The sequence below is a fragment of the Oryzias melastigma genome, unplaced genomic scaffold (genome assembly GCF_002922805.2).
Source record: "Oryzias melastigma strain HK-1 unplaced genomic scaffold, ASM292280v2 sc00216, whole genome shotgun sequence".
NCBI classification, from domain to species: domain Eukaryota; kingdom Metazoa; phylum Chordata; class Actinopteri; order Beloniformes; family Adrianichthyidae; genus Oryzias; species Oryzias melastigma.
Window position 1 is genome coordinate 430,286 of NW_023416882.1, and position 26,153 is coordinate 456,438.

General features: G+C 39.5%; 1 protein-coding gene across 5 annotated transcripts in view; it reads right to left on the reverse strand.

Moving 5' to 3' along the window:
• Positions 1–26,153, reverse strand: part of arhgap32b (Rho GTPase activating protein 32b) — a 95,639-nt gene that overhangs the window by 23,603 nt on the left and 45,883 nt on the right. For 4 of the 5 annotated variants that reach the window (XM_024263821.2, XM_024263820.2, XM_024263825.2 and 1 more), the window contains 7 exons: positions 25,090–25,184; positions 24,854–24,938; positions 8,676–8,762; positions 5,612–5,749; positions 3,838–3,930; positions 1,410–1,532; positions 1,227–1,304 (listed from right to left, as the gene is read on the reverse strand). In XM_024263821.2, the coding sequence (XP_024119589.1) occupies positions 1,227–1,304; positions 1,410–1,532; positions 3,838–3,930; positions 5,612–5,749; positions 8,676–8,762; positions 24,854–24,938; positions 25,090–25,184 (699 nt within the window). Of the gene's footprint in view, positions 1–1,226; positions 1,305–1,409; positions 1,533–3,837; positions 3,931–5,611; positions 5,750–8,675; positions 8,763–12,258; positions 12,590–24,853; positions 24,939–25,089; positions 25,185–26,153 lie in introns of those variants that run through there. The other variant, XM_036210736.1, reaches the window with a different exon arrangement.

Genomic DNA, 26,153 nt, shown 5'->3' on the forward strand with positions numbered 1-26,153 from the left:
TTTCTTTAAAGTCCCCCTGTGACAATCGTTTTATAAAAAAAAAACAAAAAAAAAACGTTATTTTAAAACAGTAGTGTTTTAATGATGATTATGAAGTTTTTAACCAAAATCCCACAACAAAAAAAGCAATTTTTCTTGTTGATCTGAAGCCTCTGTTTCCACAATCTTCTCTGAGGGGGCGTGGCTTTTGGTGTGGAGCAGCCCGGTCCCCCCCTGTCTGATCCTGATAGCTCTGTGTCTCACTAGCGTAAATCTTCACCACTGCTACATAAAAACATCCATCAATCTGGGTAATGTCCAGCCGTATGGTTCTGATCCAGATGTCAGCTGGACGAGGAAGTGAAGATCTTCATGGACAGAACTTCCTCCAAAATCCTGATTCTTTCTCCTTCCAGTTCACCAAAGACTCTTTTAGCTAATTCTCCAATGTTTATTGACTGTGATCAATACATTCAATCATTGGTTTCTCAGAGTTCTTGATAAAATAATCAAAGCTAACATCAAAATGCTCTTTCATTGATTTACAATCCTTTCCAACTGCGGTCAAATGAGCCGCCGTTCACATTTCCGTGGTCACATCAAGAAGCTCCGTGGAGTCTGGTGGAGATTTTCCAGCGTTCTCAGTCCTGCTACCGTAAGTATTGGATGAAACTCACACCAAAAATCCAGTGATGCTGATTTGACCACAGAAATGTGAACGGCGGCTCATTTGACTGCAGTCAATGTGAAGATACCATCTTCTCTTCTCCAGAACCTGAACTAGACACTAGGAACAGACGAGGGTTTAGTGCATGTGCAGCAGAGCTGTTGATGGAAAGAAGATCATTCATTCACACAGAGTCTGTCCAAGACACTTTGATTGATTTAAAAGGAGAAATACTCAGAAATGATTTCTTCTTACGTTTGTTCTCTTTTACATGAAAAATGCCACAAATACATGTTAAAACTCAAACAGGATTATCAATGGAGGGGGACTTTAAAGAACCATAACACAGGAATGGAATAGAAGCTTTTTCTTGTCATGACTGGGCCGAATGTTTGACACCCCGGCTCTACTCTAACACCAGCTACCTTCATGTTTTCAGTCACTGCATCAACATATCCAAACTCTCATGACTTTCCTTCAATTGTTTACAAGACTTCAGCTTTTTCTCTTTTTATTAAAGCAAAAGTTTCTGATTAGACACTAACAGAAGAAATATCAAGTTATTTCTAAAGGAAAGTACCTGGAAGCCGTGTTTGCCCCTCCACCATGTGGTGTCTTCCTTGGGGGGCATGTCAATTACAGACACGATGTCTCCAACCTACGAAAAACACCACAGAAAATTAGAGCCGAGTCTCACAGACAGCAGACTGAGCTGTGAGCTAGTGGCGCTGTGCTGCAGCGTCCGTCAGAGATGTTGGATCACCTCAAAGGAGAGCTCGTCTGAGGCCTGCGCCGCGTAGCGCTTAATGACGTGAGCAGCAGCGATGGCCGGAACGTTGATGGAAGACTCCTCGTGAACCAGCAGGTGATTCCCCTTATTGTCAACCTGTTGAGTGTACAAACACACAAAAAACTCTTAATTCATCTTCTAATGAATGCTTGGAAGAAAGAAGTGACGATCTCTTTGCTTTTGAGTAAAAGGGAAGATTTCCTTTAGAGCTGGGTATCACCAATAACTTCCAGAAACGATTCGGTTCACGTTTTTTCCCCAAATTCAGTTAATTTGATTCGATTCCATTTTATATTTATATGATTTACACATTCAGACATATTTGTATAGAAATACATGAATAATCTATATATGTTTTGAATACATTTATATTAATCTGATACAGCTTACATACTTTTACATTTCTTAGTGATATAATAAACTAATGAGATTGGTAATAGCATACAGTGTCATATTGATTCTCAAACTAAGATATTGTTCTGCCTCTTCTGGAGGGTGTTTCTGTTTGGCCACTAGGTGGCGATTGCACTTTATTCCAGAAGATTTGTGCAAAAAAAAAAAAAAAAAAACTGTGTATTAGACCTAAAATAGTTACTTTAAAAAATATTTATTTTAAATAGTTTAGAAAATTCATGCCTTATGCTTATTTAGTCAGCAATGTATGTTTACGTCGACCTAGCCCTAGCATTAGCCGTCCTAAGGGAAATCCCATTATACGTTAGCATCAAGCTAGCAGTTTTTAGTATCATGCGTTAGATAGATCTCTACTTTTATGGATCGATTACTGATCTCTTAAGGTTGGATCACTTCAGATCGATTTTATCAACCCAGTCCAATTGCCCATGAGTGACATACAAACTTAAATTGATCATTTAAAGCTCCAATAAAAGCTTAATGTCTTTGAAGTCCCACTCCGATCATCTTTTGATCTATTTTCAAAGTGTTTCCAGTGTTTTTTTAAAACGTATATTATACCATTTTTACCCAAAATAAAAAAAAAAAAAAAACTTGTGTCGAGCAGCAGAAGTTCAGCAGAAATTTACCTCTGAGTTGTGGGCGGGACTGTTGGTGCAGAAGTAAGCCTCTGTTGATATCCCATCATCCCTTTGCTTATACTCTCTCCCACTACTCTCTCCCATCACACTCTAAGCCAACATTATAAGCGCAACAAAAATGGCAACCAATATCAGAGCTATCCAGCCATCCAGCTCAGACAAGAAAGACATGAATGCATCAGAATGGAGTAGAGCAGGTAGACTTTTGTTCACCCATTTTAGTTGCCGGATCACAACTGAGAGCTTTTTCAAACGGCAGGTGTTCACCTGATTCTGATCCATTACGGTTAAAATTAAGACTCAGCATACTCAGAAATGAAGTTTTAATCTTAAAATTCCTCTATATTTGTCCTCCATCATGAGACAAATGCCCCAAGAACATTTTAAAAACAGCAAAAACATGATTTTCATTGGAGTGAGTCAGGAGTCTGCAACCTGCAGACTCTCTCTCCATTGTGGCTCCTTGACCAAACATAAAATAAGTCATGGAGACTGCTGACCCAGTCATGTCGACCGTCAGAGTCAGCAGCTCCTGATAATGTCTGCTTAACCAAAACTACCTAAAGAAAACAAATAAACAAAGCCTGAAAACTAAGACTACCAAGATCCAACCCCAAACTAAAATAACAAAATCCAGCAGAGTAAGACTGCTGAGGACAAAGAGGGGTAAAATGAACAAAGAAATGAAAAAGAAAATAAAAATAAAATAGAAATTTTTAAATTAAGGATTACTTAATTAGCATTTATTTAATTTAGATAATTTAAATGTATAAATTGATGTCTGAGGTTCACATAGATGATAAACTATGTAGGTTTTTACATCCTGTTGACCTGAAGATGTTTTGTTTGCTCAACTCTACCTCCAGAATGAACAGATTTATATGCAAAGATAAACTCTTAAAAATGTTGATCTTTTATGAGTTAAAAGCACATATTATCTTGTGCTGCACAACATGGTTACTAGCTGTCCAGAGCTGCACTGAGATGATCCTGTTTGGCACAGAACATCTTTTATTCTGAAAATTAAAAAAAAAAAATTGGAGAGATGCTAGGTTCTTTTTATATTTTTGCTTTTGTTTATGCCAAAAATAGACATAATTCATATTTATTATTAAGAAAAGAAGGTAGTGAATGTAAAACCAAATTTCTTAAAGACTAAAGTAAGACTTTGTGGTTTTGATCAATAGAAAACCAGCCCAAATTTACTATTAAAAGTTGCCGACCCCTGGAGTGGGTCTTTAAGACTAGCCAAACGTAGCATCCCTATATGAGCACAGACCAATAATAAAGTCACTTTTAGTCATAATCTCTCTGATATAGGGTGTACGATCAGGGCTCATTCTTACCTCCATCCAGGTGAGGGCCGGCCCACAGTTGATTTTGTTGTCAGCGATGGCTGAGAGGCGTGAGAGGTAAGTCAACAGCATCTGGGAAACTGACTGAGGGGAAGAAAAACAGCAGTTAGGGCCAGAGACCGTCCCTCACTGCAGCAGCACGTCTGCAGACGGAGCTTCCTGTGAGCGTCTGAGGAGGACATGACCACGTTTCTGATGCTCACGAAGCTAAAGTTAGCTTCTGCTTAGAAAAAAGCTGCAGAACAGCAGATATGCTGCTGTCATTCCCGCTGAGTGTTGCAGGGTTGTAGCTGAGGTCATTTTCCCATCAATGAGTCACAATGTAGATCATGTCATCTGCAGCCATGACTTCATGTTCCAAACATGTCGGATTTCTGCTTTAGACTCTTTTCTGCAGGATGAGTCACTTTTAACGCTTTTCAGGGAAATTATCAAACCAAAACTAAAATGTACACATCACAGAGACTGGATTAACTGAAGGCAGTGAAGGTCAGGAATGAACATCTTAGGAACAGGCAGAGCTCCTCCAGAGGAGTCCGTCTGTCTGCACACATGCTATTGAACTTGAGGGCGGGGCTTCAGGAGCTCGTCTCCTTCAGAATCTAAGTGGTCAGATGGTTCAGGTCTCACATTTTGGCTGTTTCAAGTTGCAACATGAAGAAGCAGAACTTTCCACCTGAGCTGAGTCCAACCATTCAACTTTCATTAATTTTTATACAGAGTTCCTATGAGTTAAATGTCAGGTTTTTTAAGACCTTACATATAAAAAATTAAGACGATTTATCATCCTATTTCTCTTTTTATTAATTAGTTAATATTTTATTCATTTATTTACATTTTATGATCAAAACTGTAGCTTCTTGTCTCGTCTGTTCCATTGACTTAACATTGAAACTGTCTGGAGCCATGACAAATGTTTCAGGGACCACATGTCCAGAGTCAAGGGCCGAGGGCCGGATTCAGCCCGCAAGGTAATTCTATCTAGCCCTCCAGATCATTTTAGGTTATTATTTTTACTTTTTAAAAGTTTTAATGGTTTAGGTTTTTTTACGAGTTTAATAAATGTACATCCTAAGGTGTGTTTTGGATTTTGGCCCCCTGTACGATTGACTTCGACACCCCTGGTTTAGGGTGTAAAATTATTTGTTCTGGTCCATATCTGCTTAATTTGGTTTGGATCGAGTCCTAAACCTTGCGTTTAGTCTTAGTTAAGACCATTTCTTTCCTGTTTGATAACATTATAATCATTTACATTTGACCTATTGCTTCATTTCTACTTAGTTTACATCACGTGACTACCGGCTACGGTGGCCGGTTTAGTCCAGTTGTTCCGCTCCCTGCTGCTTTGTATTCAGACTGAGGAGTTTCAGAGCGAACCAAAATTCACTCCGATTGAAAACAATCCGAGACCAACTCAAAAGAGAGTCCAAGAGAGGTGCATCAAAGTGACTGCAGCAGATCTTTCCTGTCAAACTTCATCAGTGAGGATGAAGATCAGAAAGGCGAGTGCGATCCGACTGATCCTATTGATCTGTGTTAATACTGTTTTCTCTTATGATTATGCTGAGATGGGGGGGGTGGTAGTTTCCATCCACCTTTTCTGATATTTTATTTGAGTATGTTGCATCTTGTGGATGGAAAAATGGTAAAATGCATCTCTCAGTTGGATCGTTTATTAGTGTGTTAATAAATATTTTGGAAAAAAGAAAGGCCGGTGCCAGCCTTCCCAGGTGTCTGTGTTTCTGAGGCGTGCGGGCGTCCTTGCCTCTGGCGGATCGCTCAGACTGTCCAGGCGGGGCAGCTCGGGCAGCTGCGAGAAGCGCCGGTCGTAGATGCACAGATGCAAGTGCTTGTCCAGGACGCGGAAATCCTCATAGCTGCGCTTCACGATCCAGCTTCGGCCCTGCAGAACACAGAGAAGATGGAGAAAAACAACAAGCTCAGACAAAGAGCCTCATCTGTCCACGCATTCTCAATCCCAAGTCGTTACATATTGACGTTTTGGGTGTTCCAAACTCATCACTTTCTGTTCATAAAATCAAGGGTTTTCAACCCTCGGGACAAAGTACCGGACACGGATTGGTCTCTGGGACCGGGACCCTAACTCGGCTTTGGAACAGCCAGCAAGTCAAAAGAGGATGAGTTAGAGACTCCCAAAACGTCAGTTTTTGACGCCTTAACCAAACATCAGTTTGTGAAGAGTTGGTCACCCGCTCCCACTTTAACATATATTACAGTGAAAACTAGGGCTGCCATGATTAGTCAGTTAGTCACGACTATGTCGACTATTAAAATATTCCACAGCTAATTTAATAGTTGATTATCTGTTTTTTAATCTCAAAACTACGGTGTGTGCTTTCTTTTGCTGCGTCTACCATTGTCTTGGACACACATGCGCAGTAGTGCTAATCCAGGTCAGTAGTGATGTCACAGGAAGAAGACGAACGGAGTTTGTACAGATTGGATTTATATAGAAGCGGAATCAATTATAAAAATTAACAAATTAATCACAAACCTGGTACAAAATGAATTGCGATTAATAGCAATTAACTTTTTTTTAGTGACAGTATTTGCTGACTACTTATTATCTGCGAATAATCGTAATATTAAATCACCCACAGAACTGTACTATAACAACATTTTTATTAAGGCTGTCAATTGATCAGAATTAATTAGATTAAAAGATCAGATTAATCACACTTTCGTGTTGTGACTAATCACAACGTTTTACTGGTACATTTTATGACAGATTTTGAACAAAAACAGGCCAGAGAATTTTTTCCTTCATTGTTTTCATCTGGAATTTTTAAATTTAACAAGTGTTAACTCAGAAGTGTAATTTGTGAGCACAGAACTCATCAACAGTAAAGACTTTTATGTCTGCAGTATAACTCCAAGAAAAAAGAGATATTGATTTACAGCTATAAGAAACAAACCTGAAAAAAAAAAAAAGTTCCGGTCACTGCTCTATATCAATACTTTAAAACAAATTTTTTCATCTTCTAGACAAAAACAAGCTGTAATAGGTGAACGTTCTCTCTGAACTGAAGCTTTATTTAACCGATCAGCATTTATATTGTTTTCCTTTCCCGGTGCAGTCGAGCCTCGGCGCCGCTCGTCGTGACAACGCGCCGGACCATGGATCAAATAGTGCACTTTTTGTGAAAAAGTGATCTAAACAAAAAGATAACAATATTAAAGTACTAGAAACTAGATGATGAATATTCATCTCTTCTATGACATCCCGACAAAGTGTTTTTACGCACGCTGTGGAAGCCTAATTCAGCGAGACATAGCGAAGGACTGCTGCTCCGCTGGTGCAATTAAGCTCCGTTAATGTATGTTAATGCATTAATTCGGAATGGATAATCGTGTGCATTAACACGTTAATGTTCACATCCCTAGAATTCTATAGACTCAGAGTGTAGTGAAGTTGATTAGAGTAGAACGTTCAGCAACACAAAGTGCACTTTTGTTATATTTGAGTCAGTGAGACCAAAACTTTAACTTTAGTGAAAAATAGTTCAGATGTTGATTTCATTTTGTTTTAATACCAGAAACTGATGAAGAAAAGAAGCTGCAGGATTTATTAAAGTTTTAATAAACTATCATATTATTTGTCTCTATTTTTAGTTAGTTTAAAGCTAGTAGTCATTAAGATGTGTGTTTTACATCAAGTTTTTGGATGATTCGATTAGTCGACTAATCAAAACAATAATCGTTGATTAGTCGACTAATAAAATAATGGCTTGTGGCGGCCATCTTTACCTCTGATTATCCTCTGTGCCTGGGTCAGGCCTCCTAACGCTGACCCGTGAATCACCCAAACACAGCACTGATCCTTACTCAGCGATGAGCAGTGCTGCGACTGCACAGTGTTCTTTTTTAAGCTCAGCCACTTCTCCATCGGTGCGGTTTCGCCATGGCCTGTGAGGAACACTCCAGCGCGTGCCTCGGTTTCAGGCAGAGCGGCCTGTTAGAGATCCTGGAAGCGAGTGAACGTCAGGCTGAAGGCCTGGGCTGGCTTCAACGATGGAAACCCTGAGACAGTCCTCAGACAGCTGCGTTTCAGCCGCATTCATCCTATTTTTCCTTCAGGTTTGGTTTTACTTCTCCAGACACTCTTCCAGCTCTCATGAAGTCACAAAAACAGCTAAAGTTGAAAAGACTTTTCAAAGTTAACCATATAAACAGGTTGTTCTGCATCTCCAGGAGTAAATTTAGAGATTAAAAAAAAAGTTCTGAGTATTGTTTCGTCATTGAAGAGAAGTCAAAACCACAGAAAGATGAAGAGTTGGAGGAAAAAGTCTGCCGCTCTGAACCGAGTCCAGGAAGTGCTGCCCCACTTTCAGCCTCTCCTCCTTTCTGGGTTTGTGGCGTTTAACAGAGCTTTCTGCGTTACAGCTCAGCCACGTGGTTTTTCCACACGGCTGTGGAGGGAGCCACGCAGTTTCCAAGGACGTGGCTGCATACCTGTGATTTGTGGAAAGGAGCCGCTTGGATCAGAACGGGACAGAAAGCCGGCTGAAGCCTGAGGCTTTGAGAGTCTTATTTGGAGAAATTCACCTGAAGTTTTGATTTGACTTAAATCATTAGGAGAATTTTTCAGCTGGACTTCTAAAGCTAAAGAAGTGCAACCCTAGAATAAGTGATGAATGTCGGAGAGTCCTGACAAAGAACCGAACAGAATCAAAACCAACTCAGAGATGAGCTGAACCCCAACAGGTGACAGGAAAACCTTTCAGAAGGTCTGCAAGCTGCAGGTCTGGAACGTTAATAGATTCCCAACAAACAAAGCAGAACCGAGTGCTGGAATCATGCGCTCTTACCTGGCAGTAAATATGTACCAGGTACACCAGCTCTTTGGACTCGTGGCCATTCCTGGTCACCTCACACTGTTCGTCTCCCAGTGAGAGCTGAGAAAAGAGGAGAAGCAGACTTAGACTGGAGAACCAGACAAAACTTCAAACAACTTTTGTTTTCATTGCTTATCTTAGATATAACTAGATAATAGGGTGGCCACGATTAGTCGACTGATCCACGACTAATCGACTATTAAAATAGCCGATTAATTAATAGTCGATTAGTCGTTACTTGATATTATATAGAGTCAGAGTGTAGTAAAGTTGAAAGTTATGATGACATTCTGCTAGCTTTTTGGACTATTTTGGCATTTATTAAGGTTTTTTTAGGCTAATTTAGAGTTTAGCTAATATTTCAGCTGTATGCTAGTTTTTTTGGCTAATTTAGGATTTTTTCAAAATTTTTTAAAGGATATTTTTTTTTTGTTGTTTTTTAGGCTAATTTGGAGTTGAGCTAATATTTCAGCTACATGCTAGCTGTTATGGCTAATTTATGATTTTTTTTTTTAGGCGAATTTGGAGCTTAGCTAATTTCAGCTGCATACTAGTTATTTTGGCCTAATTTAGGCTTTTTTGTTTTTTTGGCTAATTTGAAGTTTAGCTAATATTTAATCTGTAGGGTAAATATTTTGGCTAACTTAGGCTTTTTTCCGTTTTTTGGGCTAGTTTGGTGTTTAGCTAATATTTCAGCTGCATGCTAGTTATTTTTGCTAATTTAGGCTTTTTTTGTTTTTTGGGCTAATCTGGAGTTTAGCTAACGTAGTGATTAAGCAACTTCAGTGATTTTAGCTGTCAGTACTAGCATCTTCAGCTTACAGCATTCACATTAGCATCATTGCAGGTAAAGCAACGCGGTTTTTTAGTTAGTTTAAAGCTAATGATGGTTAAGATGTGAGTTTTACATCAAGTTTGCACATGACCCCATTAGTCGACTAATTGGAAAAAATAATAAGCGATTAGTCGACTATTAATATAATCATTTGTGGCAGAACTACTAGTTAACTAAATAACTTCCAGAATCAATTCAATTTTGATTCTTGCACACAGTTTAAAACATTTAAACATCTACCATCAATCCATCTGTTGTTTCAAAAGCTTTATTTCCTCTCCCACCATGTTTGTTTCCGACCGAACACGTCAAATCTCAGAGGTTCTTCCAAGAGAAGAGTAACGTCACCAGAAAAGGATTTATTTTTTTGGCAGGAAAGGAAGTGGATAAAGATCGATCTTTATTTTTATGGACTGATTGATTGCTTACTGAACTCTGATCGATTAAGATTGATGAATCGATTGTTTAAACTGTAAATAAAATGAGAAGAAGTTTGTTTTGATTTGATGCAGAGCTTGTTGTTCTGCCAGAAAGTTTCACAGAAGATCTGAGGTGTTGTGTGAAGAAACCACCCAAAACACTTCAGGAATGTAAAGAAAACGAAGAATTGTTTTTTTGGCCAGTATCCGGGGGAACACGAACATTGGAGGGAAATGTGCTATTTTGAACAGCTCTGTGAGAGGAAACTTTTCACATGTCAGAGAACATTTCATTTAGGAGATGGACCTGCAGACGGTGCTGAGAGGAAGTGACAGGATAACAGGGTTTGGTGAAAAGGAAGCAAACTCACGAGAACATCTTCAGCAGGTCATGAGAACAGAACAAAACAAAAAATTTGTTTGCTTTCAACCCGACTTAAGGACCTAAAGTGTCGTCAAAGACTTCTCCTCCATATCAACTTTTTTTTTTTTTTTTTAAGAGCATGAACCCTGATACGCAGAGGTCTCTGACCTCCAGGTCAGGAGTGTCGATCAGCTGTAGGCTGTGAGACGCCCATAATTAAAGGCCTCACAGGAGGAGGGGGTTCACCACACTTCACTGACCTCACACTTAATTCAGGTGAGAAGATCACCGGAGTCATTGCTGACTAACCCAGAGGTGGGCAAACTACGTCCTTCCACATTTGGCTCGGCACGCTGAACAATATCAGAGATGTGTGATTTTTTTTCCACATCTCTCTGGAGTTTGTGCCCCTTATCTCTCCTATTAAGATATCTCATGGAGGGATTTTTGTGTCACAATATTCCAAGCAAAAGTCACAGTTTTGAGATCAAAATCTTCTAAATTGCACACAAAATGTAAAATTTTAGGAATAAAGCATCATAATGTGCAAATGAAAATATTTAATATTCTTTTATAAATTGCTTTTTTGATTTGGAAAAGTATTTTTGCATTTCCAAACTTTTTTCTTTTGCTTTCAAAGGTATTTTTGCATTTGCAAACTTTTCTTTTTCAGTTATAAAATATTTTTTTGTTTGCAGCACAAATGTTTTTAGGTGACTTGTGCTGGCACCTTGCCATTATTTTTTGAAAGCAAAAAAAACGTTGGCAGGCGCAATAATACTTTTTGAAAAAAAAAGGCTTTGAAATCTAATATTAAATATTTTCATTTGTAAATCATATAGTTTTATTCTTATTCTGCTTGTTTTTTCAAAATTTTTTATCTAAAACTGACTTTTTCTTGCAATATGGTGGCACAAAAATCCCTCCATACCTATCTTCTTCCAAAGGAACGTCCCACCAAAGGATGACAAATATGAAATTTTACAGCCTCTTCAAACGAAAATAAAATATTGATACTTGGTGAGAACCTACCGACAATCAATTGCAGGACTTAATATGAATATTTTGGCACATCCTTCTTCTTCAATACTTAAATATTTAGTTTTTCCAGAGTTCAGTCTTTAATCATATCAACACTGAAGTGTCTAAGATGTCTTCAGCCCCGTGGAGCGCTGTACATCAGTGACCAGCGAGTCCAGTTACATTAGATCAGGGGTCTCAAACTGCCGGCCCGCGGGCCATTTGCAGCCCTGGAGTCGAGCTCCCGCTTTATTTTGAACGTTCAATGTCTACTAAACAATATCTTCTGCATGTCCACGCTTCTTTGATGATAGCTTTGTATTTCCTATTGTCATCGGTCATCAGAAAAGTCCTTAGCAACAGTTGCTAGCGTCATTAGCTCCTGTCGTTTCACAGGACATGCAGAAGATATTGTTTAGTAGTACATAGACATGAACAAATGTTCAATAAAGTTGTTCAGTAGACATAGACAATGAACCAAAGACATAGACAGTGGACGGGAAACAATATTTTTGGCACAAATGGAACCCCATGCAGCCCAGCCCCAGCCAGACTCTGACTTCTGTGGCCCAAATCGAGTAAATCGAGTTTGAGAACCCTGCTTTAGAACATGAAACTGTTGATGAGAGCTGAGGGTTTGATGAAGACTCAACATTCTTCAGCTTGACTCAGACTGAAGTCCACGATCTCTGGTAAATCTGAGCATGAGCCTCCCGGTATCATCAGGAGTTCCTGTGGTGTGTGCTGCTCCTCAGCAGGTCTCAGCTTCAGCAAAATGAGTGAACACGGAGGAGTTTTGGTTTCCAAGCTCCAGTCCGGCACTATTGTTGAGTGCTGACAGAGGAGGATCTGCGGCTGCAGCAGTGTCTGCAGCAGCTGCAGACTCAAACATCTGCAGATGCTCTCATGCATACTTACAGACTCTGCTCCACACTGAGACTGCCTCCATGCCGGCCAGCTTCAGCCCTGCTCTGGCGGAGTCCTTTCACCGCCCAGCCTCAATCTGCCTGCTCCCTCAACGGGAAATGTGAGGAGTCTCCTCCAGAGGGAGGGAGCAAGAAGAGGAGCAGCTGCAGAGGCCAAGTGAAGGGTTCCTCAGCGGGACGGCTCTGGTCTTCATTTGCTCCTCTGGTCCATCTGTCAGTAAAGTCCAGCGCTGAGCTGCTCAGTCTCTTTCTTTGGAGAAAAACTATCAGGAAGGACAGAAACGGAGACGTCTTTTCCTTCAAGGTTTGTTCTCCTGGTGTCCTCCTGCTCTGCTCCTCTGTCTGTCAGGCTGAATCCCCTCCCCCTCTCTCCTCCTCCTCTCTCTGGTTGGTGCATCCCAGACAAAGAAAGATGGAGGGAGAGAGCCGCCGAATAGGAGCAGAGAAAGGGGAGACAAAAGGAAGGGGGCTCCTCCCTTCCACATGTGCAGTCCTCTGAACGTCTTCAACCACAAAAAGAGCTGCTCCCTCCACTCCCCCCCAAACCGTACGGCCACAGAAACATGTGAGCAGGAAGCAGCAGCAGCCAGAGCGAAGAGAAGCTTCTGATGGAAGAGGAGAGAGGCCACAGGATCACACAAACACACACACACACACACACACACATTTATTTGTGTGAGTTTGAGTGGGGTGGTGGAGGTGGTCTGCAGTCTGTGACCTCTCCCCTTCTTGTGTGTCTGTGCATGTGTTTTCATGTGTGTGTTCACTGTTTGTGTGTGTTTGTGTGCTAGCACATTTATTCCTGTTTGTGTTTATTTGTGTGTGTGTTACTGCTTGTGTGTGTTCATTCCTGTGTGTTCATGCATGTTCATGTGTGTGTGCATGTTTGTGTGTTCATATGTCTGTGCATGTCTCTGTGTGTTACTGTTTGTGGTTTGTGCGCGTTTGTGTGTCCATGTTCATGTGTCCGTGCATGTTTGTGTTATTGTTTGTATGTGTCTTTGTTTGTGTGGGCGTGTGCATGTTTGTGTGTGTTCATCTGCGTGCGTGTTGGTGTGTGTTCATGTGTGTGGGGGTGTTACTGTGTGTGTGCACAAACACACACTTACACACACACCTTTTCAGGAGTAAAAACACAAATGCACCAGTGCGACAAGAACTGGCTTGAACCTGAAGTTGTCATTGGACAACCAGCAGCAGACGTTTCCACTGACTGCTGAACGCTTTCCAGGGTTTACAGTGGAAAAAGCTGCAGGGGGGGCAAAGCAGCTGACAGCCCCCAGAGTTCAGTTAAGGACAGAGACAGACTGGATCCAGACACAGAACCTACAAGACTGCTTACAAAAATAAAATGATAATCTGGTGATGACCCAGTTCAGGCGGCCGCCCCGCCGATGACTGAAACAGTCAGAGGACATTTCAGCTCAGACCAGCTGTGGGCAGTCCCCATTGACTGTATATAGAGAACTGGACTGAGTGACTCCTCCTCCTCGTGTTCCAAACAGGAAGCAGCCAAAAGAAGCAAAATGCTATAGACTTCTATTGAGAGATAAACACCTTCAGTGGTTATTCTATTGGTCAGAATGACTTCTCTTGCTCCGATACATTGTTCATTCAGACACACAACTCCAGCCTAACAAAGAACCAATCAGACGTCACCTCTCCACAAACACTGATTAAACAGCTGTTTATCCATCTGCACAGTTTGATTGGTCAACATTGTACAGCTGCACTGTGATTGGCTAAAGTCTGGAACAGTGAAACTTTCTAAGAGACAGATGCAGCATCGAACCTCAGCAGGGATGGTTTAGGGTCAAACAGGAAGCACGCCTGGAGCTGACCTCAAACGTTTTAAATGGGGGGGTGGCACACATTTCATGATGTTTCATGATTTGTGCTGCAACAGAACAGATCCAAACCAAAGATGTCCTCTGGTGTGGGCGGTCCCACAGAGGCAGGATCCCCTTACTGAAGATGTTTCATCATTTCTTCGCTCCACAGCACAGAAAACAAGTCTTTTTAAGTGCGCTTTCATTAAAGATCTCTAAGTGAGGTTGAAATAGATTTCCGCTTTGGTGCAGAGTTTAATGTCAATATGTGCATCCGGCTAAATCAGGCCACTTTCCTCAGACTCCAAATGATCATACAAGCTGGACGCTGGTCAGGAGGGGCAGGGGTCAAAGAGGGGGCCATGAGTGAGGTGAGAAAAAGATTATTGTTTGACAGAAAGGCTTATTTTTGTTTCCTTCATCCAGATGAATGATGAGCAGAAACGGTCCCATGTACTGAGCCCTGCCCTCCTCCTTTGTGTGAGAGGAGAAGGAAACGGATCCATCTAGCCCAGGGATCGGCAACCTTTAACAGTAAAAGAGTCATTAGGGCTCGATTTCTACTGATCATAACCTAGAAGGAGCCATATCGTCCTACTTTAGGATTTAGCCTTAGTCTCCCTGACATATTTTATGTTTGGCCAGAGAGCAATCATGGAGAAATAAAAGAACCACATGTGGATCTGGAGCCACAGGTTGCAGACCCCTGGTTTAGCCCTTGTGCTATCTTATGGGGTCAAGATGATCCCACCCTTACATTAATGTGTTATCCCTCCAATGACAAAAGTGGACAGGATTTCGTGTCTGCAATCGACACTAGTGAAAATCAAAAATCTTTAATAAAAAAAAAGTTCAGCACACATCTCATGTGTTCCAGGTGACCCCACTCCCAACGTCAACATGCCTTGAATAGCACAAGGACTAGAAAGAAGTGATATTGAAAGATGTCAAAGAAAGATACCAAAGAAAACCAGGGGAAAGATGAAAGATCCCCACCCGGCATGTCCAAAGTCTGGAACTCAGGTCAAATTAAGTTTATGATCCACTTGAACTCCTCCTGCAGCCTTTTTCTAGACTTTCCTTCGACTGCTGTAACTCTTCAGCTGTGATTAAAGTAAATCCAGTAGATTCTGAAGTGGACAAAAGCATCCTCACAGTAGTAAAAGGCTTACACTATCAACGTGAATCCGCTGATTCTGTCACAGAAAGCTTGGTCAAGATATAAAAACCGCTTTTCTCTGCAACAAATTCAGCTGAATTCACGTTGCATTAACGGTTGAAGAAGAGTTACGGTATGCAGTCGCCAGCGACGTCTCTGGTGTTAAATGGCCTGCTACCACTGCTGTGAGCAATAAAAAAAGGACCAAAGAAAGCAAATATAAACCAGAAGAATGCAGGAGTGCCACACTTCAATCCTCCGTTCAACTGAATGCTTTTAGAGTCCAGAGCGACATTCCCTAGAAGCAACGATTCAATTTTTAAAGAAAATTTTTTATGTTTCCACATCAAGAATTTTTTTTTTTTCTTTCAAAACTTCCTATTTTGTTGTCATTTTAGAGTCAGGTGCACAGTGGTGCAGTGGTTAGCACCCCAGAGAAAAAGGTTCATGTTTGAATCATTGCTGGGACATTTCTGAAGTTTGCATGTTCCCTATGAGCATGTGTTTCTCTAGATTGTCCCTAGGTGTGACTGTGATCTGCATGAGCATGTGGCCCTGAAAGGGACTGGAGACCTGTCTAGGGTGGACCCCGCCTTGACCCAACAGTAGCCGGGTTAAGCTAATGAGGTTAATCGCTAGAGATGGCACGCAGGCTTTTAACTATTGTCTAAGATACGTAAAGAGTGACGCCGTATTGGAAACAACGAGACATGGCTTAGCAGACACAGTTAGGGTTGAGCACCAAAGTTTGGTTCCAAGTATGAACCGTTATGATTTACCAAAATCATACCTTCGGTTTTACCGAAACCCAAAGAAGCTGCTGCTAATGATGCCGCATTTTGGTGCTTAGCTTCATTGAAGGTTTATTTGTCTCAGGATATCCCAATCCCTTCTACTCTGTTCAGTATTTTGATGTTCTAGCCAATCCCTTTGCCTTTCCTGTGATAGTGGGCGGGCTCTTTTAAGACCGGTGACGGAGCGAGAATGTTCTGGAACGCAGTTCCAGATCTATGCAGAGATTGTCCTGGACAAATATCACACACTCTGAGTTTTTGATAGTTTGATACAAAGCTAAAAACTCTAAGAGGTCCTGGTTGGGGACAAGATGGCAGCTGAAAATCATTAGTCAAAAGCAGAAATTCTACAAGATTTCAAAGTTGTAGCCACTTTTATTAAAACTTTTTTTAGTATTCAGGATGAGCTTAAAATATGTCAAAAAGGGTAAACACTCTATTTAAGGATATTAACAGAGTTTTCAGATTTGTAAAATTTTTACATTTGAGCTTTAGCTCCAGATCAGTCTTTACATTTGACTACAGTTAACTTCAACCCTTTACGCCAATGGTGTCAAACTCAATCACACAGGGGGCCAAAATCTAAAACACACCTTAGGTCGCGGGCCGAACAGAATAAACATTTACTAAACACTCTAAAACTACATTTTTTAACTTTAAAACTGTAACTTTTTAACATAATTATGAAGTAGATATATAGCATTATCTGTGATAATGCTAGTCTGAATGCTGTAAGATGAATTTCACTGCTGAAGATGCTAGTGCTGATTGCTAAAACACTGAAGCTGATAGAAAATTAGTTAGTAGTTAAATTAGTTAATGAGCTAAATGCCAAATTAGCCTAAAAAGCAAACAAAAAAAACCTAGATTAGCCGAAACAGCTGAAAACTAGCTAAACTCCAAAATAGCCTGAAAAATCTTAGTAAATGCCAAAATAGTCCAAAAAGCTAGAAGAATACCAATTTTTAAAACTTTAAAACTGTAACATTTTAACACAATTACAAATAATAAAAAGACTGGAATATTATTCCAGAATAAATTTACTTAAACCTTAAATAACTTTAATTTTTTTTACTCTCTCAAACTTTAATTTTTTTTACTTTGTCAAAATTATACAAGTTAGAAATAAGAGCAAGATAACATCAGGCCATGTATAACAATAAACTAAAATGATCCGGGGGGCTGGATTCGGCCCCCGGGCCTTGACTTTGACACAAGATTTATGAGATCAACATAAATCAGCTTATTCTATTGTGGAGAAAAGCAGCTTTGGACCGATGTAAAATTACTTTATATTAGCTATGTGTTGCATATAGGGGAAAAGCCACTTTAAAGTGATGCTTACCAGCGAAAAAACGCTTTTCTTTACAGATCAGCTAATTCACATTGATAAGGTAAGAACTAACAGTATGTCAAAGAGCATTGTAGGTTTTGACAGAAACCTGGTAAAGGTTAAAAGGTGATAAAGGTTCAAAGCTTAAAACGCAAAAAAAGTATCTGTTGGGTTCCTGGTTATATTAGTCTTTTTCGACCAAAAACAAGAGCATTTTTTGACTGTAATGTGCGGCGGCGGGGGAGTAATGATGTTCCTGTCTTGAACTTTTCTTCATCTTTTCTGCCACCAGGTTCCACTCAAAAATGCATCAATGAATCTTCATATTTTGCACTGATTGATCTAACAGTTGATGTTTTTTTACTCTTAAAATGTTTCAAATTTAAAATCTAATTTAATAATTTATGGACAGAATATTTATGTCTCAAATGAAGCCAAGCCGTGTTTAAGCTGTAAAGTTTGATATTATATCTGAGGAGGGCTTTCAGATGGGGGTGGGTGGGGTCAGAACGTGGATGTGAAGAAGGGACTGATGGAACGGTGAAAGCATGAAGACACCTGCAGTCGTCCTGGTGCTCATTCATTCATCGACCACAGCCTCAGTAAGTGCAGGCTTCCCTGTCAACATTAGGGGGCACTCCGTCCCAGCTGTGGACACTGCTGAACACTGGAGCTGGAGTCCCGGAACAAACGCCTCAGGCTGCTTCATCACCAATTTATACCTACAAAACGTGTACTTTGTCAGGAAGTGTGAGTCGTTTAAATTTTCATCCATGCAGGAGTGAGCGTGGAGGAATTTGCTGTTGGAGGAGAACTGGAGTTCAGTTTGGACATATCTACCACTGTCGGGTCCTGAGACGCTGAGCCAAGGTAAGAGATGCTGAATGTTTCATTAACTTTTCTCAAAGCTGTTGTAAAACATGACAAACTGGAGGTCAGACTCCACAAAGAAAATGTTTCAGCTTTAAGGTACAAGTCTCTTGATTAGAAAATAACTGTTTGACTGAGATTTTGACGGGAAAGATTTCTAGTGTTAAACTGTGAAGAGTGGTCCCTCATTTAGATCCTAAAAATAATACATAAAAGGTAAATCTTTGAAGTAGGATGTTTTAAGGCTGCGGAACTCATCACTACGCACTTTATCTACTTTTCTCAGACAGACATGAACATTTTCGCTTTTTTTCTTTTTTAACTCGCAAATTTCAAACTTTCATAGAACAATGAGTCCAGGATTATATAATGAAAATAAAGATCTGATCACCATCAAAGAAATATTTAAATTTGGCAAACTGAATGAATCTGCAGAAGAGATGAGGCACAGAGGAGATTGACTGACAAGATCAACAACCAATCAGGATGCAGAACACAGAGCACTGTTGACAAAAAAACATAAGGAAAAACCTGAAGAGTGAGACAGTGGAAGATAAACTATGATATAGTGAAGGACTACTGAAAACATTTAGACTCCTGCAGGACATAACTAGGATTTTCTTTTTGTTGTTTGTTGTTACTCTAAAGCAGGAGTGTCAAACTCAATCACACAAGGGGCCAAAATCCAAAACACACCTTAGGTTGCATTTATTGCACACACTAAAACTACATTTTAAGAATTTAAAACTGTAACTTTGTAACATAATTATGAACTAGATATATAGCATTACCTGTGATAGTGCTAGTGGGAATGCTGTAAGCTGAATTTGGCTGTTGAAGATGCTAGTGCTGATAGCTGAAGATGATGAAACTGATAGCTGAAAATGCTAAAGTTAATAGCTGAAAATGCTGAAGTTGATAGATGAAATCACTGAAGTTGATAGCAGAAAACACGGAGGTTGATGGCTGAAAACACTGAAGTTGATAGCTGAAAACACGGAGGTTGATGGCTGAAAACACTGAAGTTGATAGCTGAAAACACGGAGGTTGATAGCTGAAAACACGGAGGTTGATGGCTGAAAACACGGAGGTTGATGGCTGAAAACACTGAAGTTGATAGCTGAAAACACGGAGGTTTATGACTGAAAACACAGAGGTTTATGACTGAAAACACGGAGGTTGATGGCTGAAAACACGGAGGTTGATGGCTGAAAACACGGAGGTTGATGGCTGAAAACACGGAGGTTGATGGCTGAAAACACGGAGGTTGATGGCTGAAAACACGGAGGTTGATATTCAGCTAAAATATTAGTTAAATGCCAAATTGCTAAACTTCAAAACAGCCTAAACAATTTTAAAAAGCCTAAATTAGTCAAAACAGTTTGCATGTATCTGAAATATTAGCTAAACTCCAAAATAGCCTAAAAATCTTAGTAAATACCAAAATAGTCCGAAAAGCTAGAAGAATGTCTATTTTTAAAACTGTAACTTTTTAACATAATTATGAAAAATAAAAAGGCAGGAATATTATTACAGAATAAATCATCTTAAATCTTAAATAACTTTCAATATTTTAATCTACATAAAAATATATTTTGTCAAAATTATACAAGTTAGAAATAAGTGCAAGATAACATCGAGTCATTAATAACAATAAAATAAGATGATCTGGAGGGCCGGATAGAATTACCCGGTGGGCCGGATCCGGCCCCCGGGCCTTGACTTTGGCACATGCGCTCTAAAGTAAATCTTGAACAGTGACAAAACAAAGCCCACACACGCACAAAGTCTTAAATAAATAAACTGCATCCACTGCTGCATGGTATGAACATTCTTTGGGAACAAAAAAACAAACAAAACTCTGCTGTCCTTCTCAGACAAAATTACACTTGTTCATCTTGATTCCAGACATCCTGGTGTTTTCCTTTCTAAGCAGCAGCAGAAAGACTATTGAAATCAGTTTTTCAAAACACCCTCCAGAAAACTTGACACTAAATCCTTATTTAGGACTTTATAGTTCTGAGGAAAAAAAGCTTTTCATGTTGAAATGTTCTGTCATAACTTGAAAATGTTCCTCAGTGGATCCGTTTGTGTGACTGTCCACAAAGCTTTGGCTGATGCTGGATCAGCTGACAAGGACGGGCTGTGTCTGCAGCCTCAGCTGGACAGCCGGCTTCAGGAAATAGCATCTATATTAAAAATACTTTGCTGAGAGGAAACAGAAGCTGAAGTTAAATTGGAGATCCTCTTTTATTCGATGCATGTGCTGTTTCCACACATGTCAACAAACGTGTTGGGAGGGCTTTGTTTCTGGAGCCCCCATCTTCAGAGATTCCTGTTGGTAGAGTATAGTGAAGTCTCGGGGTCGAGTCACTTCACTCGTGCAGACAGACTGTCGGGCCTTAGATACAGTTGCAGAGAATGTGGTCTCTGAAGAGCATTAGCACAGCTCTTCCAAACAGCTTAGCCAATCAAGGCACAGGGTAGAGCGGTCGACCTCTGACTTGAAATACACAGATTTGGTTCCTGCTCTGACATGTGTCAAAGTCCTTGGGCAACACATTAAAGATTGCTCCATTTTTCTCGTGTTTGTGTGCATGAGTAAAGAGTTTTAGGCCTTAATGAGGGCAGAAAAGAACTAAATATGTAATTTACCAAACAATAATCAGAACTCATGCTTCACAAGCTCTGCAGCAGAAATAAAACCAAACTTCTCCCGTTTTTATCTTAAAAACACAGGAGTAAAAATGCAGCAGCGGTTTCCTGCTAAAACAGACTGCAGGACTCAGAAATCCATCTCCATTCATTCTCTATTCATCTGAAATGAACACATGTGAGGACGTGGATGAAGAGCCTCAACAGAAGCTTCACTCAGAGTGTGAATCATTCAAGGACGAGCAGAAACAGGGCTTTTGTTATCCGCTTAGGAAACAAGCAGACATCTCCAGAAAAAGTAGCAGGACAACCACTGACTGTATCAGAGAACTGGAGTGAGCCAGGGAGTGTGACATCACCCACAGAAAACGGAAACTTCCAGCTTCAACAAAATGAACTCAATTCAGATGCTATTTTTTGACGGCATGGAACCAGACCACATCAGCAAGCTGGTCTGAGATGGTCTGAGTTAACGTTTCTATGGCAACCACTCTCTCCAATCAGGAGTGAGCTTGTTGGAAGTCCACACCCCCTTCCACAGAAAGCAGGCTTCACCATATCTGTCAATAGTTTTAAACGTTCGTGGAGGGGGCGAGGAGGCAGGACACTTATATTGATTGGTCAGTTTATAACTTGAATAACTGGAACTACAGAGAAAATATCATGAAAAAATAGGATTAAGGAAGATGTTAAAAAAATGTCTTAGACCAAGAATGGTTATTGTAATAATAGAATGACTGAGTAACAGCTGTTTATTTCTCTGTAGAAGTCTATGAGATTTTGGCTTCTTGGAGCCAGCAGGTACTTCCTGTTTAAAAAGCCATAGAGGAGGGATCACTCAGTCCAGTTCTCTTATACAGTCACCCAGAACAGAAAAGCTCTTCATCAAACCTGACCTGATGATCAGCCCGCCCCCTACAGGAAATCCATGGGACAGCAGGTTTTTACCTTACAAAAGTATTGAACCAAAGCTTCATGAAGCTGACTGCTAAATAAAAAAAAGAAATAAAAACTAGAAAGTTGCATTACCTGCGATAATACTAGTGTGAATGCTTTTGATTAAAGTAGTGTGAAGATGCAAAGCTTTTGCAAAATGCTAAATTTGCTAAAAGACTGGAAATTTCAATAAAGAACTATGAAAGAGCGCTGAAGTTAACCTAAATTTCTGAAAAATTTGTAATAAAATCAGTGTTAATTTCGTTGATGAAATATTTTCGTCATCGTCTTCGTCAACAACATTATTTATCCAACGAAAACGAAATGAAAACGAAACGAAAACTCCCACCCAGACACGAAAACTTTAACAAAATTGATAGACTTTTTCGTCAACGAATAAAAACGAAAGACGATATCCAATCATAATGACTGCTGGTGGAGGAGGGCGGGAGCCAATGCAGAGCGATCCAATCAGAACACAGAGCCCTGCAGCCCGCCTGGGAAGACGCTAATTCAATGAATTGTGTCTGTGATATAGGTGAAAAATGTCTAATCCAGGTAGAAACAGAGAAGTACATATAGGGACAAATGTTATATTTAACGCCACCCTCAACAAGACGTTGTGTGGAGCGACATCACAGGCAAAAACACAAGAAAACCTGAAGCGACGTTTTGCAGACAAGCCAGCCTGAAATCCACGCAAAGGTAAACATACAAACACGATTATTTCCAGCGTATTGGGCTGAATCCAAATTCTCCCCCTAATGTCAATAATGCGGTTTTGTTTTAGCATGACGTTTGTAAAGTTATAAACAGATGTTTTAGCGTATTTCCGAGCGCTAGCAGCCCCGCTGCTTCTTCAGATCCACAAGCAGTCATCGGTTTAATCTCCAACTCCATCACGTTACGTGACAACAGCGCCCTCTATTGGCCGGCGGTGGTATTACAGTTCATCACAGACATGCTGTTCAAGCACATATAACATGCTCACAGGTGTTCTGGACAGCATACACCCCATGTTTTTTTATGCATTTTTACACTTGACTCAATACAAGTTTTTTTTGTTAAGACATTTATAATAAGACTGATGTTATTTACACATATTTACATGTGACCAGCACAGAATATGATGAAATTCATGTTTTGTCCACATGTAATACGTGCAGCCAGGATCCCGTTGCTGCATTTTAAGTTTGTGCAAGGCTGGATTTCTTTTGTTGGCCGCACGTATTTAAAATTAAACTTAAAGTTAAAGTCCCATTAACTGTCACACTCCTAAAAGTGTGAAATGTGTTCTCCACATTTGACCCATCCCCTGGTGGAGCCGTGAGCTGCAGAGACAGCAGCATTCAGGAAACATTTGCTTGTTTAACCCTAACCATAACCATAATCCTAACCTTAACCCCTGTCCTCTGGGTCAGTGCGACTGAGAAAAAAGTTCATCACTGGCTGCACGTTTTTTGAAAATTACATACAAATAGACACTTTCTTTTTGGAAATGGGATGGAATTATAATTATTTTTTTTCTTTTAATGTGTTTTAAGTTGTTGAAGCTGAATTAACAGAAATTACAAGTTTGGAAAGCAAAGTGAAGTAAAATGTTTTTTTTTACAAATTAGTAAAATCTTTGCGTGTTATTCATATGATTATACTTAGTAAATTTAATTCAAATGCTTTACCTTTATTTATATTTTTGTCGACTAAATATCTGCTGTAATTTAGTCGACTAAAATGTGACTAAAATTAATAGAATCAACATGACTAAATTGCGACTAAAACTAAACCCTATTTTAGTCAAAAGACTATGACTAAAACTAAATTAAAATTCTCTGTCAAAATTAACACTGAATTAAATTGCATAAAAATCCCTACAACATGCCAATTTAGTAAAAGATATTTAGTATGTTACTTAAATATGAGCTACACTCCAAATTAGTCCAAAAACCCTTAGTAGATGCCAAATTAGCCAAAAAAGCTAGCTCGCTGCTCCAAAATAGCCTAAAATTCCTCAGTAAGCTAAATTAGTCTATTTTAGCCTGTTGCTAAAATACAAGCTGAACTCTAACTTAACATAAAAAATTCAGTAAAAGCCAAATTAGCCAAAACAGCTAGCCCCTTGCTTAAATACTAGCTAAACTTAAAACTAGCCTGAAATTTCTCAGTAAAATAAATTAGTCAAAAAAGTCAGCATGTTGCTAAAATAGAAATTAAACTCTAAATTAGCCTAAAAACCAACAGTAGATAGGAAATTGGCCAAAAATTTAAACAATGCTGCTAAATATTAGCCAAAACCCAAATTAGCATAAAAACTCAGCAGAAGCCAAATTACCCAAAAAGCTAGCCTGTTGCTTAAATACTAGCCTAACTCCAAAACAGCCTAAAATACCTCAGTAAACTAAATTAGTCAAAATTGTTAGCTTGTTGCTAAAATAGAAGCTAAACTTTAAATTAGCCGAGAAAATACCAGTAGACAACAAATTACCAAAAAACGTTAGCGTGTTGCTATGATATTAGGTAAACTCCAATTTCTTTGAAAATTACTATTAAAGATTTAAACATAACCCATGGATATATTTATAGGTTTGGTGATAATCAGCCTAAAATTAGGAAATTGGAAGACTTTCTTATTCCTTTCCTATGGTGCATATTTTGTTCAGCATTTCAAAAACTATAAAGTTTTTTAATACCAAAAATACAAGCAATAATGTCCTGAACAAGCTGAACGTTTTGATGCCAAAATTACTGAAATCTCTGAAAGTGTGATGTGCTGAAAAACGTATGGAAGGACCAGGAGGATCACTATAGTGTGAATGCTTACTAAGCAATCACACAATAAATAAACTATTCTCCCCTCTACATACACATGTAAGGCTCACAAACTACTCTTTGCAGATTGACTGCCACCTGCTGTCAGGTGTACACAAACTTCAAAATCCTGTACATTCAGACTCACAGAGAGACTCAACACAAAACAAGGAAATAGTTTCCTGAAAAAGAGGTCATAACTGTACCTGAATTGAGCCAAAATCCACATTTTCATAGTGGAAGTGAGCGCACTCTGCCAGCTTTGGGAAGTGTCCCTTCGTGAAGGAGAGTCTGAAAAACAGAACAACTCTTGAGCATGTCTGCCACCTGAGGAGAGCATGAACATAATGAGGGAGGCAGGGAGGGGAGATGAAGCTCCGCCTTAAGACAACGAGGATCAAAGCAGGGATTGAGGGGGGAGAGGGGGTGCTTTCCAACTCACTTCTTGACATTCTTGACCTTCATGCTGGCCGTGCTGCTGCTGCTCGAGCGCATCAGAGGCTCCGCCCTCAACTCCGGGATCTCTGCGCTTCTCGCCTGAGGAGACATTTGGGGAGAAGTACCAACTTTAGGTACTGAGGAAGATGTGGATTAAATATATTATAAAATCCCAATTAGAGGCCGAGTGTCCTCAGTGACAGCCAGCCGGCAGGTGGAGCTTCAGGAATAGTCGTTTTATTTCCGGGTAGGAAAAAACTCATGAAAAATGACTAATATTTAATAAATTATTTGTTTTTTAGCGTTCCAAAGGTAACATATGATCATATATATGGATATAGTTAACTCTGTAAGGCTTAAGATAATCGTGGTATGACCCCTTTAATGTCATCAACAGCAGAACTGGGAATCACTGACAAAACCCAGAAAAGATTTTAGATTCTCACAAGTTTTTTTTTTTTTTTTAAATCAGTCTATCCAATAAATAAATTGATTGATTTTGTTACAAATTTCCACTTCATAACCAGTGACTAATAAAAGGGAAACTTTAATCAAATAAATGATAAATTCTGAATATTCACGAAAAAAAAAAACATTTTTGGAAAACAAAAATAAAATTATTGTATTTGTTTAATAAGTTTTTTCCCTAATCAAAAGTAAATCCAAAAACACTACCAAGGATAATATAGAGCGGCGGTCTGCAACCCGCGGCTCCAGAGCCACATGTTGCTATTTTACTCCTCTCTTATGGCTCTTTGATTTAAGAAAAATAAAAAGTTGACACACACTTTGACAGATTTCTGAATGCTATTTTTACAACAGAAAACGAATTTGAGGTCAGTAAGCACAGACAGAATTTATTCGCATATTTTCAGTTTTTTAACAAATTAAAAGATTTTAGGTGCACCTTATGATTTTAAAAAATACAGAAAGGCTTTGATTTAATTTTGGTTATTTAGTCTTACAAATTCCTCACTGAGATGCACCACAAAAAGTCAAACAGTTTTATTGATTCTTTGTGACATAAGGTGTCTTTTATTTTGAAAGGAAGTTATGAACCTCTTATGT